Source organism: Pteropus medius, unplaced genomic scaffold (genome assembly GCF_902729225.1).
Source record: "Pteropus medius unplaced genomic scaffold, Ma_sr-lr_union100, whole genome shotgun sequence".
NCBI classification, from domain to species: Eukaryota; Metazoa; Chordata; class Mammalia; order Chiroptera; family Pteropodidae; genus Pteropus; species Pteropus medius.
Window position 1 is genome coordinate 948694 of NW_024355526.1, and position 15012 is coordinate 963705.

The 15012-nt window shown below is 64.5% G+C and overlaps 2 protein-coding genes across 6 annotated transcripts; both read right to left on the reverse strand.

Moving 5' to 3' along the window:
* Window positions 1-1555: 1555 nt before the first annotated feature.
* Window positions 1556-4721, reverse strand: LCN8 (lipocalin 8). Of its 2 annotated transcripts, XM_039858899.1 has the most exons (7): window positions 4406-4721; window positions 3248-3378; window positions 2745-2815; window positions 2365-2469; window positions 2199-2288; window positions 2076-2101; window positions 1556-1589 (listed from the first exon to the last, which is right to left on the reverse strand). In XM_039858899.1, exons 1-7 carry the CDS (start codon window positions 4487-4489, stop codon window positions 1578-1580), a joined length of 519 nt encoding a protein of 172 aa, XP_039714833.1. In that variant the 5' UTR covers window positions 4490-4721; the 3' UTR covers window positions 1556-1577. The 2 variants fall into 2 exon arrangements, with proteins under 2 accessions (XP_039714833.1, XP_039714832.1); XM_039858898.1 differs by lacking the exon at window positions 1556-1589 and having other exon boundaries at window positions 2021-2101.
* A 2737-nt stretch (window positions 4722-7458) lies between these two features.
* LCN15 (lipocalin 15) lies at window positions 7459-11900 on the reverse strand. Of its 4 annotated transcripts, XM_039858901.1 has the most exons (6): window positions 10657-11900; window positions 10132-10271; window positions 9977-10047; window positions 9669-9779; window positions 8906-9007; window positions 7459-8605 (listed from the first exon to the last, which is right to left on the reverse strand). In XM_039858901.1, the coding sequence occupies exons 1-6, from the start codon at window positions 10819-10821 to the stop codon at window positions 8571-8573; spliced, it is 624 nt and encodes a 207-aa protein (XP_039714835.1). In that variant the 5' UTR covers window positions 10822-11900; the 3' UTR covers window positions 7459-8570. The 4 variants fall into 4 exon arrangements, with proteins under 4 accessions (XP_039714835.1, XP_039714837.1, XP_039714836.1 ...); XM_039858903.1 differs by lacking the exon at window positions 7459-8605 and having other exon boundaries at window positions 8735-9007; window positions 10132-10264; window positions 10968-11900; XM_039858902.1 differs by lacking the exon at window positions 7459-8605 and having other exon boundaries at window positions 8735-9007; window positions 10968-11900.
* Between the last annotated feature and the right edge of the window lie 3112 nt (window positions 11901-15012).

Consider the following 15012-nt stretch of genomic DNA (forward strand, 5'->3'; position numbering starts at 1 on the left):
GCCAACCAACAACGTCCCCACCCAGCTAGGAGCCCAAGGCGCCCACCTCCGGGCATTCTCACTCTGTAAGCACAGAATTATTCCCCCGGGCGGGGACCAAGTCTCCTCCTACAGGTAAATGCTGCGTGGGGGGCGGGAGACACCTGCCGAAGTTCACCCAGCAGCTGTCATCGCCCTTGACCCCCACCCCACCCCAAGTGCTATCATCCTCCTCACCCTGCAGGGCACAGACAGGGAGAAAGGTGGGGCCTTCCCAATCCGAGCCACGGTTCCCAAATTGTGAGGGGTGGGGAAGAGACAGAGACAGAGAGAAAGAGATGGAGACAGAGGAGGTGGGGTGCGGGGAGACGGAAGAGCCCCACGAAGAATGCAGAAGCGACACTTGGGGTCCCATTGCAGGGGAGCCGAGTGCTTGGCCCCCCACTCAGTGCGGTGGCCCGTCTGATCTGATGGCCCTTCATTTACATGCTTTCCTCTTGGCAAAGGCGCCAGGGCCACACGCCTGGACTGGTAGACACCGGAACTGAAGGGCCGGCCCGGGCCGGTGGGGGAGGCCTGGCCGCTGGACCGCGTGCCTTGGCTGTCCCTACTCCCCGCCTTCACGACCGGTCCTATGTTCCTCCCGCCACCAACCCCGGTGGTCCCAAAAGTGTTAGTGATTTGATCTTAGAACTGTGGGATGACGAGGTGTGTGGGAGACTCAGAGCCCACCTTCCTCCCCCACCCCGAGCAGTGCTCCGCCCCAGCCCCTGGGCTCTGGGCTCAGGGAGGTCGGCCCTGGTCCTTCAGCAGGAGCTGGAACAGACATCCAGGGCAACGGGGCTCACAGCAGCCCCCGAGCAGCGCCCTCTGGGCTGTTTGGCCTGGCAGCCACCGGAGTGCTGGAGGGAACTCTGTCCACTTAAGCTGCTGCTGACTCGCCACCCCCGAGGCCCTCAGAGCCAGGTCCAGCTTGAGCACATTTCAAAGACCCCTGCTGGGCCCTGGAGGAAGCCCGGGTGAGCCAGAGGTCAGGCCAGACCCAAACACCTGTCTCTGTCCTGGGGCTGGCAGGGTCTGGAAGGCTCCCTCCTCCCTCATGTCCATGACCCTCTGCCCAGCTGCCACTCAGCCACCAGGCCCACTCCGGTCTCTGCTCAGGGGACCTGGCCCAGGCTGGCCCCGGGCTCTCGGGAGCAGGACAAGACTTAACAGGGAGGGTGACTTTAGGGAGCCTGATGCAGCTCTGAGAGGCAGGGCTGACCGGGGATGACCTTGGGCAGGAGGAAGAGGGCGGGGGGCTGTCACCCCGCATCTGAGCCGCGTGGCCCGACTCAGCCCCTTCGGGCCGAGGTGCAGCAGGGGTGGCATCCGTCACCGTCACGCTCGGAAGTGATGTCACAGGAAGCGGCATAGACCACCCACAGTCAGATTTGCTGTCGACCGGGGCAGCCACGGAAGACGCACCGCCCCACCCGCCACCCCCCGGCCCCCAGGAAAGACTTGGGGCAGCGGGTTCGGTGGCGGGTTTATTTGGAGCGGGGAGGGGCAGGAGGGCGGGCTGGGCAGGGCTCGCGGCGTCCCGGCCCGGGCACGGGCTAGATCAGCTCCTGTGACACAGAGGGCAGGACTCAGGCGCTGCCCGCTCCGAGGGCCCGGGCAGCCGTCAGGGCCGCAGCCGTCAGGGCCACGGCCGTGACCGTGTCTCGGCCCTGTGGGCTTTGAGCAAAGCGCGACCCAGTTTCTCCACCTGCAAAGCGGGTGACGGCCCCCACCTCTGGGGCTGTGTTGAGACGGAGGGGTCGGGCGGCTGTCGGGTTGGCATGTGTGGGACGCGGGGGCCTGAGCCGGTGCCGACAGGGCCCCACCCGGGCGGGCCGTGAGCGGGCAGAGTCACCAGCGCCCTGCACACCCTGCTGGGCAGAAAGGTGGGACCGGGGCCCAGGATCCTCCACGCCCCCACTCGGCCCTGCCCTAGGTCCCCAGCCCCCCGCCTGGCAGCCTGTTGTCATCACTCTGAGGCCCAGGATCTGCAGGACCTGGGGACTCGACCGGGGGACTCAGCCCAGGGCTCAGCACGGACCGGGAAGGCTCACCTCCTTCAGGAGCTTGGCGCACCTCCCTGTGGGACAGAGACAGCGTGAGGGGCTGCAGGACCGGCACCCGGCCCCACGCGCGGGCCCCCAGCCCCCTGCGCGACCCCGAGGCCCGGGGCTCACCGTGGCGGGCCACCAGGTAGAGCCCGGTGTCTGCCGTCAGCTCCCGGAACCTCCAGAAGCCCGGTCCATACTCGTCCTCGAGGCTGCGAGCTGCGGGGGCAGCGGGGGCTGAGCGGGGACCCAGCGGGCCCGCGTCGCGGCTCAGCCCGCGCCCCAGCCAGCTTACTGAAGTACTTGAGCACGTGGAAGTCCTTGCCCTGCCAGTGGAGGGACAACCTCAGGATGGTGTAGCGCTCGTAGTCCGTGTCGATCACGTGAATCTCCCTGTGGCCTGAGGAGCAAGCGGGAGGGGCGGGTCTGTGCGCAGACCGCACCCCTCGGAGGCGGGGCTCTGCGATCGGATCCGCCCCCCACCCACCCGGCCACCGCCCGCCGGAGCCCCGGGGGTGGGGGAGGGAGCACCCGAGCAGCCCTTGGAGGACGTCGGGTTTGTTGAGCGCATGCGAGTCTGGGGCATGAGGACGAGCGCGGGGCACAGTGTGGGGAACAGCAAGGCCCAGGGCCGCGGCGCGTTCGTCGCTGCGGCGACAGCGCAACGGTTCTTACCAGGAAACACGAACTTGCCCGAAACATTCATTTCTGAGCCCACTATGTTTTCCGTCTCACAACTTCCTGAGCTGAAAGGCAGCAAAGCGCTTGTTAGGAGCACGCCAGCCTGCATCCCTCGCTGGGCACATTCAGGGCGGTGGGCAGGGCCGTCTTCAGGAAGAAGCTGGAGCAGGACCCGCAGGGCGAGCAGAGCAGCGGCAGCCGCGCCGGCCTCTCCCCCAGGGCTCCTGACCTCCACAGAGCCACCTGCCCGTTCGCCCAAGCTCCCTTCTTATAGATAATGGGGCTTTAACAAAACTCTCCTATCTTTGAAACAGCATGCAGCTCTAGGAGCCTGAGTGTCCTGTCCTGCCTCTGATGGAGGGCTGGGTCAAAGTCGTGGGCAGTGGACACAGGGAGAGCTGGTCCACCAAGGTGATGACACCGTCCAGATCCCACAGCCACAGCTGGTGTAGCCAGGCTGCTCCCAGGCACCCCTACCCCAGCCCCAGACCCCACACCTGCTATATGCGGCCTTCACGGTCAGCTCATGCCCACTCAAGGTCAGGAATAAGGCCTCCAGCCTCTTCGGGGTCATCAGTGCCAGGCTTTGGTTGGAGGCCACACCAACTTCTCGCCAAAATCCTACAATCTAGAGAAAAAACCTAGAGTCTACCCCGTCTGGGGCAGCCAGACAGAGATCCCCATCCTGGGCTCCAGGGGCGGACCCCCGCAGGACTCCCCAAGCAGGGAGTTGGCAGGCTCTGAAAGGTCAGTGGACAGCCACAAGGCTCAGCGGCAAAGCGGCCGGTGGTCACCCCCCCAGGCCGTCAGATGGTGATGCCCACAGGGGAGCCCCTCCGCACTCAGGCCTGGTCCCAGGAGAACGGCCTCCGCTGTCGCCTGCCTTGGGAGGAGGGTGCCAGAGGGTGCCAGAGGGCAGTGGCGGATGGACTGGGGAGTGCCAACTGAAAAGCTCCAGCGAGCAAATGGCTCTGCGGGGCCGTGGGCAGCCAGCAGCCCCGTCCCCACAGGAGAGGCACAGCTGTGCCCGGCCTCAGGAGGGAACTCCCGCATTCAGAAACCCACCCAGAACCCAGAACTTCCGCCTCAAACTTCTGGAAACCCACCCTTTTTGTAAGAGAAAAGAATCCATGTCCCTAACATCCACCATCTCTGAACCTGCTGGGCCAAGAGAACCAGCAGGCAACACGGACCCAGCAAAGAAAGAGCCCAGGCCTAACGGCATCTAGACGGGCCCAGAGGCCCTGGCCACCATCCGCACGGGGCGGGCCCCCTCTGGTTTCCACAGTGCTTGGGGCCACCGACCTGGGAGCGGGAAGTGGGGCGGGGGAGGTGGGGTGGGGCATACTGAGACTGGGAGGCCCTGGAGGCCCCAGGGGACCAGCTGCTGTGGCTGAGGACGTGGGCCTGCCCACAGGAGACCCCCAGGGCAGGCACTGGCCCTGCCTGTCCCTGGGCACTTCCCTCCAAGGGCCAGGACCAGGTGGGCTCAGACCCTTAGCCACCTGCCAGTGTGGGGTCAGCCTGGGTGGGTCCCCGGGCCCCCGAGGTAGCTGCGCCAGCACAGCTGGGGGCTGGTGGGACGGGGCACTGGAGTCGCTGGATGCTCAGGCCCCTCCCTGCCCGGCCTCTCCAAGACAAGGAAGAGACGCCACCTTCTGCAGCTCCAGGTCCGGCCCGGCCGTCTCCGCCCACACCATGGCGACGCCCAGGATGGCACTCAGCAGCCCGGCCTCCATCGCCGGTCAGTGCGCCCAGCGCCTCTGCGTCCCCTGCGCCTGGGCTTATATCCGCTGGCACGGGCAGGGTTACGCAACCCCCCAGCACGTCCTGGGGCAGACTTGGCCTTGGACTGCTCAGACAGAGCCACGGGGGCGGGGCCGGCCCAGACTCGAGCAGCCAGGGCTGCCGGTGGGCGCTGAACAGGCTGCCTGGGCCCGAGAGGAGGAGCCCCCACACCCTCAGGGGCAGCACGCAACCCCATCTCCAGGCCCCATGGGCTCAGAGCGTCCTGCGTGCACCCCGGCCACCTCCCCAGGGGCACATGGTTTCCAGGCTCTCTCTGGTGGGTCTTGGGACAAAGTCTTCGAGGGCTGGTGATGGTGTCACCGGAGGCAGCACAGAGCTGAGCAGGGGTCATGCCCTCTGGGTGGGGGGCATGAATGAGGGGCTTCCTCTGCCTGGGAGGTCTCACGGAGGACCCTCCCTGCGAGGGGGCAGCGTGTGAAAGGCACCAGGGCTAGGCCAGAGCGGAGGGCCCACAGGAGATGGGGGTGGGGGTGGGGGACCGGGGCCGAGCCCCGTCTCCTTCCTGTGCCTCTCGCCCTCCCCCGCCGTGACAATGACCAGCCCCACCTGTGCCAGGCCCGCAAGGTGCATCCTACATGGCTCATCCAGGCCCCACAGCACGGAGAGTGGGACCCCCAAGCTGGAAGGCCACGTCAGCGAGGCCTGTGCTGCTGACGCTCCACGGCCAGTGAGAACCGGGGCCGTGAACGCCCCTTCCCCCCATGCCCAGGCCCCCCGCACCGACGCACTTTATCCTGGCCCGCAGACGAGAGGATAAGCATGTCAGAGTGAAGACGGATTCTGGGGCACCAGCTCTGTCCTCTCTAGCCGTGCGACCCTGCCTCAGTCTCCCCATCTGTAATGATGACAAAGCTGAGGGGCGAGCCCCACGTGGCTGAGGGAGGTCTGTGGGTGCCCAGATCAGCATCCCTGGCGCTGGCCAGCCAGGGCTAGGGGTGAGGGCAGCCTTCCTGCCTCGGTCTGGAAAAGTCCAGTCCGGAACAGCTCCCGGCTCAGGCGAGGTCCAGCTTCCCAGGGGACCAGCTATAGCACTGCCCTGTGACAGGAGGCTGTCAAGTAGAGTTCAGGCAGGCATGGGGGACTCAAGCCAGGACAGGGTGACCCAGAAGTGACTGGCACACTGGAGACCAAGTGGGACCACCCAAAGAGCGAGAGCAGAGGTGGGGGGTGGGGGGACAAGGAGGCTGCCTGATCCTGGTGCCAGGCTGACCCGAGAACTGGCTGGACCCCAGCCCTGGGCTGATAAGCCGGGGCCCCCAGGGATGGGCTTGGCCAGGCGGGAGAGGGAGGACAGGAAATGTGGGGGACACTCGCTGTCTCTGGGTGACCAGGGACAGGATGAGGACAGATGCCCCTCGGGGCTGATGGCTTCCGGCTCCAGCCCCGTGAGGGCTGCAGGGCGGCCTGGGCGATGAAGCAGGACCTCCAGCACCTTCCTGCACCACCCGCCCCACGCCCGGCCCTTTGAAGTGTGTGCTTCATGACCTGGACGTTCAGAGCTCCTAGGAGAAGGATCACCGGGCACAGCGTCAGGAACAAGGATGGCGGTGGCAATGAGCCCCGGGGGAGGGATATGCTGCCCCCCACATCTCATCGAGGGCCAGCATAGAGCCCAGGCCCTGGAGCCTGACCACTGGGCCGGAAGCCCAGCCCGGCCCCTTGCTGGGCAAGTTGCCGATCTCTTTGGACCTCGGTTTCCTGATCTGCCAAACAAGGAGGACGACGGGCTCGCTCCATATGTCCAGGGGTCCACTCAGGTGCACTTAGGCCAGGCGGGCGGGCGACGGCTCACAGTGCCCTGGCCACAGCTGTGACCTGTTTCCAGGCCTCGCAGAGGTTTACGTGTGCGCCCAAGGCCCAGGGCAGGAACCCGCAAGCCCGCGCCGCTCTGCCTCCAGCTCCTGCAGCAGGGGTCCGGGTGCTTAGGCAGAGCCCCAGCTTCGGAGCCAACCCCCACAGGGAGCCTCAGTTTCCCTACAGGTGCTATGACCCCATAGGGGCCGGGTCGGGGTGCCAGATGCTGCCTGGGGGTGCAGGCCCCCCGCAGGTGCTAAGCTCAGCTGGAGGCTCCAGCCCCTCAGCCTGGAGGACCCCGGCAACCAGAGTCCCCTTCACACCCACCCCCCGCCTCAGTTTCCCTAGAAGTCCAGGGTCAAGGTGGGACCCACTGTGCCGTCCCTGGGGGCCTCTCCAAAGAGGTGACGAGCCTTGAGCCTGAAGAATCTGTTTATTTTGGGGAAGGGGGAGACCCAGGGAGACACCAGACTGGGGATGGGGAGTGGGGGAAGGGCAGGAAGGGGTGCCCCAGGGCATGGGGAAAACAAAGGGCCGTGGGTCTGGACACCTCGGCGTGCTGAGGCCTGCTGCTCCGGCTCGCCCTGCACAGACAGGAAAGGCGTGGTCACGCCACCCGCCCTCCGCAGATGCCCCCAGCTGCCGCAAACGCACAGTAGGGCACCACCCCCGCCAGTTCACAAATCACCGCGAGGCCCATGTGAGCTAATTCTGCCACCAAAATTTCTGAAAATATGGAAACACCCCCACAGCTCCACACTGCTCCCCCGGAGGCCCCGGGCTGCTCCCCTTCCTCAGGATCCTGAGGACCAAGCCGCAGTGCCCAGCACCTCGCTCGCTCGCTGGCCGGCAGTGAGGGGGCTGGCATGGAAGAAGGCTCCAGAATGACCACTGCAAAGCCACAGCACCTGAGGCCCCCATGAGGCCCTGTACCCCAAAAGCTGCTTTTTCTTTTTAAGATAATCTGGGAGGCAGAGCGCAGACCAGAAAGACGGGCTCACACTCTCCAGACAGAACCTTCCGGGGGCGATTTCCCTCCTTCCCCTGCCCCCTCCCCCCATCCGGTAACATTCCTGAAACAAACAACCACACATGTGGTCGTGTGGTCGGAGACAGAGCCGAGATGCTGGGACCCACGAAAAGTCAAAGCAGCCCAAATGTCCCCAATGCCACTGGATAAATGGCCTGGACAGTCAGGGAGAGCAGGATGACCTGAGGGGTGCAGGCGGCATAGACCGTGGGATAAGGAGGAAGCCCCCACTGTGCCGACGCCTATCCCGCCAGGAGAGGTCACAGGGTGGCCTCCTGACGCTGGTGACGGTCATGTTGTAGCTGTTATTTATGATTAGGTTCTCAACTTCTCCACGACGAACTTGGCTACAGAACCCTATGGTTTCCCAGTGTCTATTTGGGAGACGGTGTCCCCTAGAGCCCACCTGCAGCCATGTCCCTAGGGGTCCCGGGGACCCAGCCCTGCGGTGACAGAGGTGGTGGTTCCTCCGTCATCATCTGAGAGAGAGGAGAAGGCTCAAGGCAGGCCCTGTGCCCTGGGGCGAGGAGGGGCTATGGGGACACAGAATGTTCTGGTTGGACAGGATCCCCCCACCTGAGTCCACCTGGAACTCTGCGTGCGATCCTACTTAGAAATAGCGTCTTTCAGACGCAATTAGTTAAGAACCTCAGAATGAGATGGCCCTGGGTTAGGGAGGGCCCTACACCCAATGACTGGCGTCCTAATAAGAAGAGGGACGTTTGGACACAGACACACAGAGAGAAGACACGCATGTGACGAGGGACGCAGAGATGGGAGTGACGTGTCTACAAGCCAAGGGACGCCAAGGATGGCCGGCACCGCCAGAAGCTGGAAGAGACAAGGTCTCCTTGAGAGCCCCGAGAAGGAGCCAGCCCCGCCCACACCTTGATTTTGGACCTGTGGCCTCCAGACCTGTGAGAGACTGTGTGTTGTTTTAAGCTACCCAGTTTGTGGTGATTTGTTATGGCAGCCCTAGAAAATCAGGGGAGGCTTCCTGAAAGAGGTGATGTGTAAGCTGAGGCCTGAAGCAGACAAACCAGGCAGAACAATTAGAAGCGGATGGGGCGGGGCGGGGTTCTTCGGTGTGAAGGCAGCAGGGGCAGATCACGCAGGCCTTGCAGAACGGGAGGGAGCAGTTACCCGGTCCCCCTCCTGGGAAGGGAGAAGGTGGGTCTCCAGAAGTGTCAGGGTGCCTCCTTGGCCCCCGAGGAGCACGCATCTGTGGGAAGGTGGACAGTGGGTGAAAGGCTGAGCTGGCCGGGACTGCCTACTGCTTCCTGCAGCCCCCAGCCAGCCGGGGACCTGCGACCCTGTACAGGCACCCCGCGGCTGGGGCCAAAAGACTCCCTCCCCGGCTCCCCAAAACCTCTCCCTTGGCGTGTGTTGGGGGAAGAAGGGGCTGTGGGCAGGAGTGGCTAGAGGAGCTGCCCGTCTCCCCTCAGACCGCCTCCCGCCTGCACGCTCTGGGGGTCCGGAAGGCGGGCTGCAGGCGAGGCTCGGGACGGGGCTCGGGCGCTACCTGACTTGGGCAGCAGGACCATCATGTCGTCGGGGAGCCCCACGGTGGGGTAGAAGTCCCGAAAGGCCTTCAGCGCCTGGGGGCTCGCTTCCTGGGTCCGGCCTGGGGCGGAGCAGGGGCCGCTGTGAACCCCGTGGCTCACGGTGGTGCGGGGGACGGAGAGACAGGGTCTCCTGGCCTCACTGCACCCCCTTGAGGACTGACAGCAGGTCTGGCACCCGAGGTGCGGCATGTTGGGCGGGGCCCAAAGCGCCCGCCTGGCTGAGGGACCAGTGGGGACAGGAAGCGGCCGCGAGGGTCGCCCTTTCCTAATTCACACGAGGCGTCCAGGAGGCTGGGGTGCCCCGGCCGCTCTCCCCGGCCATGTCCCCCGTCCCCGCCCAAACTTAGGCATCCTTTCCCGCCGCTCCCAAGGCCACCCTCCCACCTCGCCCTGGCCTCTCCACCTTAGGGAGCCCCTGGCCCACTCTGCCAATCTCCTCGGAAATTAAAACAAAATAGGCTCTCAGCCCCGGTTCAGGGTCTCAGGCAACGGGGAAATGCGAGTCCCCATCCTCGGGAGGCCTTCAGGGCCCCCTCCAGTCGACCCCTACTCATCCAAAGCGCCGTGGAATCCCGCCGCCCGCATCCCACGCGCCCCTGACCCTCGAGGGCCCAGACTCGGGAGTGTGAGACCAAGTGGAGCAGAGGAGGACTTGGGGCGTCCTGAAGGGGCGGGGCCAGGGCCAGGGGAGGGCGGGGCGGGGCCCGGGGCGCGCCTCACTGTAGAGCTGCACCATGGTGCTGAGCGCCCCCTCCAGCTCCTTGTAGATGTAGACCACCGCGAAGGCGCTGTAGTCCGTGTCCACCACGCGCACGTCCAGGTAGCCTAGGACTGCGGACAAGGAGAAGTGCACGGGGCCCAGGCAGCCGCGCAGCCCACGCCCACGCCGGCCTCGGCTTGGAGGGGGAGGGGAGGGGAGCTAGCAGATGGCGATGGAGGCAGGGGACCCTGGATGCAGGGACAGTCCCATGTCACCCCATGGGGAAGCGGCCTCAGGCACCCCTGACGGCGGGTGGGGCAGGTCCTACCTGGGACTCTGAAGTGCCCCTCGGAGCCCACCTTCAAGTACTCGGCATCCACCTGGTGACAGCCCTCAGCCCTGGGGGCGCACAGCGCTCTCACTCTCTGCAGCTCCCAGGGTTCACCCCGCCAGCCAGGGGCGCCCCGTCCCCACCGGGCTCACCCAGGGAACTCCATGTGGACGCGGAGGTTGCCCTCTGCGGTGGCTGTGACCGCTCTGGTGGACATCAGCAGGTGATCCTTCTTGCCCAGGAAGACCTTGCAGTCGGACACCATGGAGACGACGAACCAGAGGCCTGAGAACTGCAAAGCAGCCGGGTGACCGCAGGCCCGGGGACCGCGGCCCATAAGCCGGACAACCCGGAACCGGGCGGGACCTGCCTGAAGCTGCACGGTTGGGTCCCCAGAGTGTCCACTTCTTGGATCTGAGCCCGGGGTGGATGAGAGCCCTGTTCTGCACTCCCCTGGGGCCAGTCACATCACTTGTGAGCCTCAGTACCCGCTGTGGAATGGGTCAGTAATCACCCCCACACGAGGTGGCTTCGGGGTCACATGAGAGCGAGTTACAGGGTTTGCAGGCCTGAGGTCCGGCAGCCAGAGGCAGCTGTTACTGTCACCCCCTCGTTGTTGTCTCCAGCAGGGGCTCAGCCCCCAGCCCCACCCGCAGCACACACCAAGGCTCCTGTACCTTCTTGGCATCAAAATCTGGCTGCACCAGGACCTCGGCCTGAGCCGCGGACACCCAGAGAAGCGCCAGGACCCAGCCCAGCAGGACGGACATCATTCCCGCGCCTGTCCTCAGCCCCTGGCTCCGTCCTGGCCCTAGCAGGCCCGGCTTTATAGCCCAGCCCATCGCGGGCTGGCCAGACAAGCAGGTGGGGAAAGGCCTGGGCCGGAAACTCCAGCCCTCCTTTGTCCATTGTTTGGCACAATCACGCCAGTGTCCTCCCTGGCTCCAGGGGTCATTTCCTGGAGGGCTCCAGAGAGCCGCGCTCTCACCTGGCTCCCCGGAGCTGCGGATTTGCCCCCCAGACCTGCCAGGCAGTCCTGGGGGCCCAAGCAGAGACTCTTGGCCTGCCGGGACTTGAAACCTGAGCACCTCTGTCTGCTTCCGGCCAGGCTGGGGCTGGGAGCCCGGGCCTTCGGGGGTGCCACTGGGATGCCGCCAGGCTCAGGTACGCTCTGGCCAGAGGGTCTCGCTCAGGGCCTGGCCTCCAGGGTCCTCGCTCCCTCTCTTCTTGCAAATGAGTGGAGTCACCACTGGACCTTGTATAGGAGCAGAGCCTGCAGCAGGACAACGGTGGCAGAGGTGATGTCAGAGGCCTGAGTGCCCCTCATCCAGACCCCCACGGCTCCCACACAGCCACCAGCTGGGCCGCCAGCAAGCGTCTGGAGCGTGGGGCCGAGCCGCCACTCAGGGTGGATTAGGGTCTTGAAACCACCTTATCACTGGTTGTATAAGCGTGTGGGCGAGACTGTCGCCAGGCAGGCACCATGCACAGGCGGGAGCTTGACCTGGCAAGGCCCCTGCAGGTGACATCTCCTGTCCACACAGAGCACCCAGGGACACTGCAAGATGCAGCACATGACCTCGGACACACCGCCCAGTCGCCTCTGGTCAGGGGCAGGGCTCCCTAGGGAGGACCATCACTACTAGTGCTCTGGAGTGGATGGGGTACTGGGTCAGAGAAAGGCCCCCCCACACACACACGTGGGGGATGGGTGGAGCCCAGGCTTCCCTCAGCCTCTCCTGGGTTTCAGGAGGCGCCAGCTTTCAACCGAGTCCCAGCCACCGGACGGAATGCAGGCAAAGCCTTCCCACAAAAATATTTACAAAACACGCAGCTGATAAAGGGCTTAGATCCAGAATCTACAAAGAACTCTCAAGACTCCATAATTAAAAAAAACAACAACAAAGAAACGCCCAATTAAACAAAAAAAAAAAAAAAAAAACAGGGAAAAGATTTTAAAAAGACATTTCACCAAGAAGATATTCCGATGGAAAATAAACACATGCAAAGATGCTCCACACCACCTGTCCTGGGGAGACGCAGACTGAAACCATCTGAGACACAACCACAGGGCCAGGGCCGTGCAAGGGCAGCAAATCTGTCAATGAACGCGTTGCAGTGGGGTAGGGGGCGGGGCGGGAGGGAGCTGCATCCTGGACGCCCCTTGGTGGCATCTTACGAAGTTCAGTGCTCCTTGGCCATCTGATTCAACAATCACGCACCTCGGTATTTACCCCAGAGAAATGTACGCAAAACCCGCACCGGTGTTTCTGGGGCTTTATTTACTGTCACAGAGAAGTGCCACCAACCCAGTGTGCTTCCTCGGGAGTGGGCGAAGGAGCTGCCGCTGTGACGGGCACGTCTCAGGAGCAGCCGGAACCAACGCCGGTTCACGCAGCAGCTCAGATAAACACCAGATGCGTTATGCGGAGGGAGAGACGCCTGTGTGAAAGGCTACCCACCGGGACCTTCTAGGACATTCTAGAAAAGGCAAACCCATAGGGGTAGAAAGCCGCTCTGTGGTGGCTGGGGCCGATGTGGGGGTGTGGCTGACGACAGGGACATGCTGGGACTTCTGGGGTGACAGACTGTGGTGGTCACGTGACTGCGTTTGTCTAAAAGTACAGAGCTGTGCCCCTAAAAGGGTGAATTCTACTGTACGTAAATTATACCTCAATTTTTAAAAGCATATATAAGCTACATACGTATATAAAACCTTTCCCAATGCTGCCTCTTGTGTTGAGGGCAGGGTAGCCTTTGTAAGTCCCCAGCTACAAGTCCAAAGTGCCAGGGAAAGGGTGGGGGCAGAGATGGGGCAGGGCAGACCCAGGACCCCCAAGCATGGGACTGTTGGGCCAGAGCGAAGGTTCGGTCCTTCCTAGGTCAGCAAGGACCAAGAAGCAGCCGGCTGCTTCTCCTGCTAATCTGACACCTGACGTCCTTCCAGTAAAGTCCCGCTGGCTTTGGTTGGCCAGGGCTGCTGTCACCTACCCTCAGGAATGGGGGGAGGGCGTCCTAAGCACAGGCGGCCCCACAAGGCCTCGCCAGACTTCTCCTGCCTGAAGGGGGTCAGGAGCCGTCCCCGCTGGCTCTGCACCCCTTCTCCAGCCTGCCGAGGGGGGGCCTCGCCCTGCAGAGGGCCAGTCCCCCTCCCGGTGTGGTGTCCCACAAAGTCCCGTCTGTCACCACAGGGGTCACATGGAGCCCACTCCCCACTGGCCACAGGTCAGGGAGACCCCAGGGCCAGGTGGAGATAAGGCCCAGGAGCCCCCCACATCTCTGGGTACCCAGGAAAGGAGTTGGGGCGCTCTGACCCCATCCCTGTCCTTTCCGAGGCTGCCCCACTCACAGCCTCCCCCTCTGGGGAGATGGTCACAGACCCCCGCAGGCCCCCACCAGCACAGGACCTCTGCCCCGGAGTGGAGGTGGGGGAGCAAGGCCCGGGGGGGGGCTCTGCTGCTGGCTAAGAGTCGAGCACCTCTACAGTGTGCTTCGTGTGGGGCTCCTGACACCACCCCCAGCTGAGGTCCACAACCAGGCAGCTGCCCCGCTCTGCGATGCTCCCGCCCCTTAGCTGCAGGCTGCTGCGGCCCCGCCCCAGCCACAGTGTGCGTGGCGGTCAAGACGTGGCCCCTGCAGTGCCACCCCACTGCCCAGTGGCCAGGACCTCCATGCCCGCTCCTCTCATGCAACCCAGGGTGGCGTGGCGTGTCGTGCCCAGGATGGCAGGGTGCTGAGAGCTCTCTGCAGGTGCCTGGCACTTGACGGGCTCAGGAGGTGTCAGCAACCACCAGGGCCATGCTTCCTGCCTCCAGTCAGCCCCCAGGGGGCCAGCCGGCTGTGGGGTCCTCCTACTTGCTGGGCTTCCAGGTTTACTGGGGCAGCCGTGCTAAGAATGAGAGTGAGAACAGAGAGGAAGAGGAAAGGAGGGGGCAGGGAGGGGGCAGGGTGTCCTCACGTCTTCAGCATCATCCTGCCCGGCACTGCCCGTGTCCGACGGCCTATGATTCCCGGAAGGACCCATCTGTTGGAGAGGGCCCTGGGGTGCAGGCGAGGCAGCTGACGAGGTGGAGGAAGAGGTGGTGACTCTGCGTTCGACTTCGGTCCTGTCTCCATGGAGCAGCGCTGAGCTGTGAGGGACGGGAGGCCCACCGAGGCCAGAGCAGGGCACAGCCAGGCAGGTTCCTGTGCTGCCTTAGTGGCCAGGGCACCGCAGGGAGCGCAGGTCTGGGACCAGGGATCAGTGTGCGCAGAGGAACGGGTGGCCTGCCCTGCGGACCCTTGAGCCTCTCCTGCCTCTCCACCTCGCAGGCCCTGGGCCAGGAGGGAGGCGCTGTCCCGGTGGAAGGGGTCTGTCTGCTCAGATGCTCACCCTCCAGCACGGGCATGTGGGAGGCAGGTGATAGGAAGGACGGAGATGCTCGGCCTGGCCAGTGGGGTCTGGGCTGGCACAGCATGGCCTCCTCGGGGTGCCAGGGGAGGGGCGGGGTGCACTGGCCCACTACCTATCCTACTCTGTGTATGCAGAAGTGAAGATGGTGGGTCTGGGGTCCCAGGACGAGATGGCCATCCAAGTTTGCCCTGGCTCTCCTGGCCTGCCAGGGCCCAAAGATGGGTACCTGGCTGCGGAGGGAGGGTGCTCCAGGGTGGAGGTGCTTCTGCCTCCTCTCCTGGGCCAGCCTGCCCTGCCCCCGCCCAGGGGATGGGGTCCAGTTCGGCCCTTGTATTTGTAGGAGAACGGGCCCCCCAGGCAGCCCAGGGAAGATGGGGCTGGCCGGGAGCAGATAAGAGGGGCGACCGCTGGCCCGTCTGCCAGGGGGTCTGCCCAGGGTCCCCCAGGATCAGGAACGCAGAGCAGCTGCACCATGCCCCCTAAGCGCTGTCACCCAGGCTCTGCCAGCTCCCCACCCCCCCACTCCTCCCAGCAGGCTAACCTTCCCACCACATCTGTGCATCTACACACATAGGACTCATGGGTGCACCCACAGGCACACCTGCACAGCCTACAGGGCGGGGGCCCCCTGTGGAGCCAG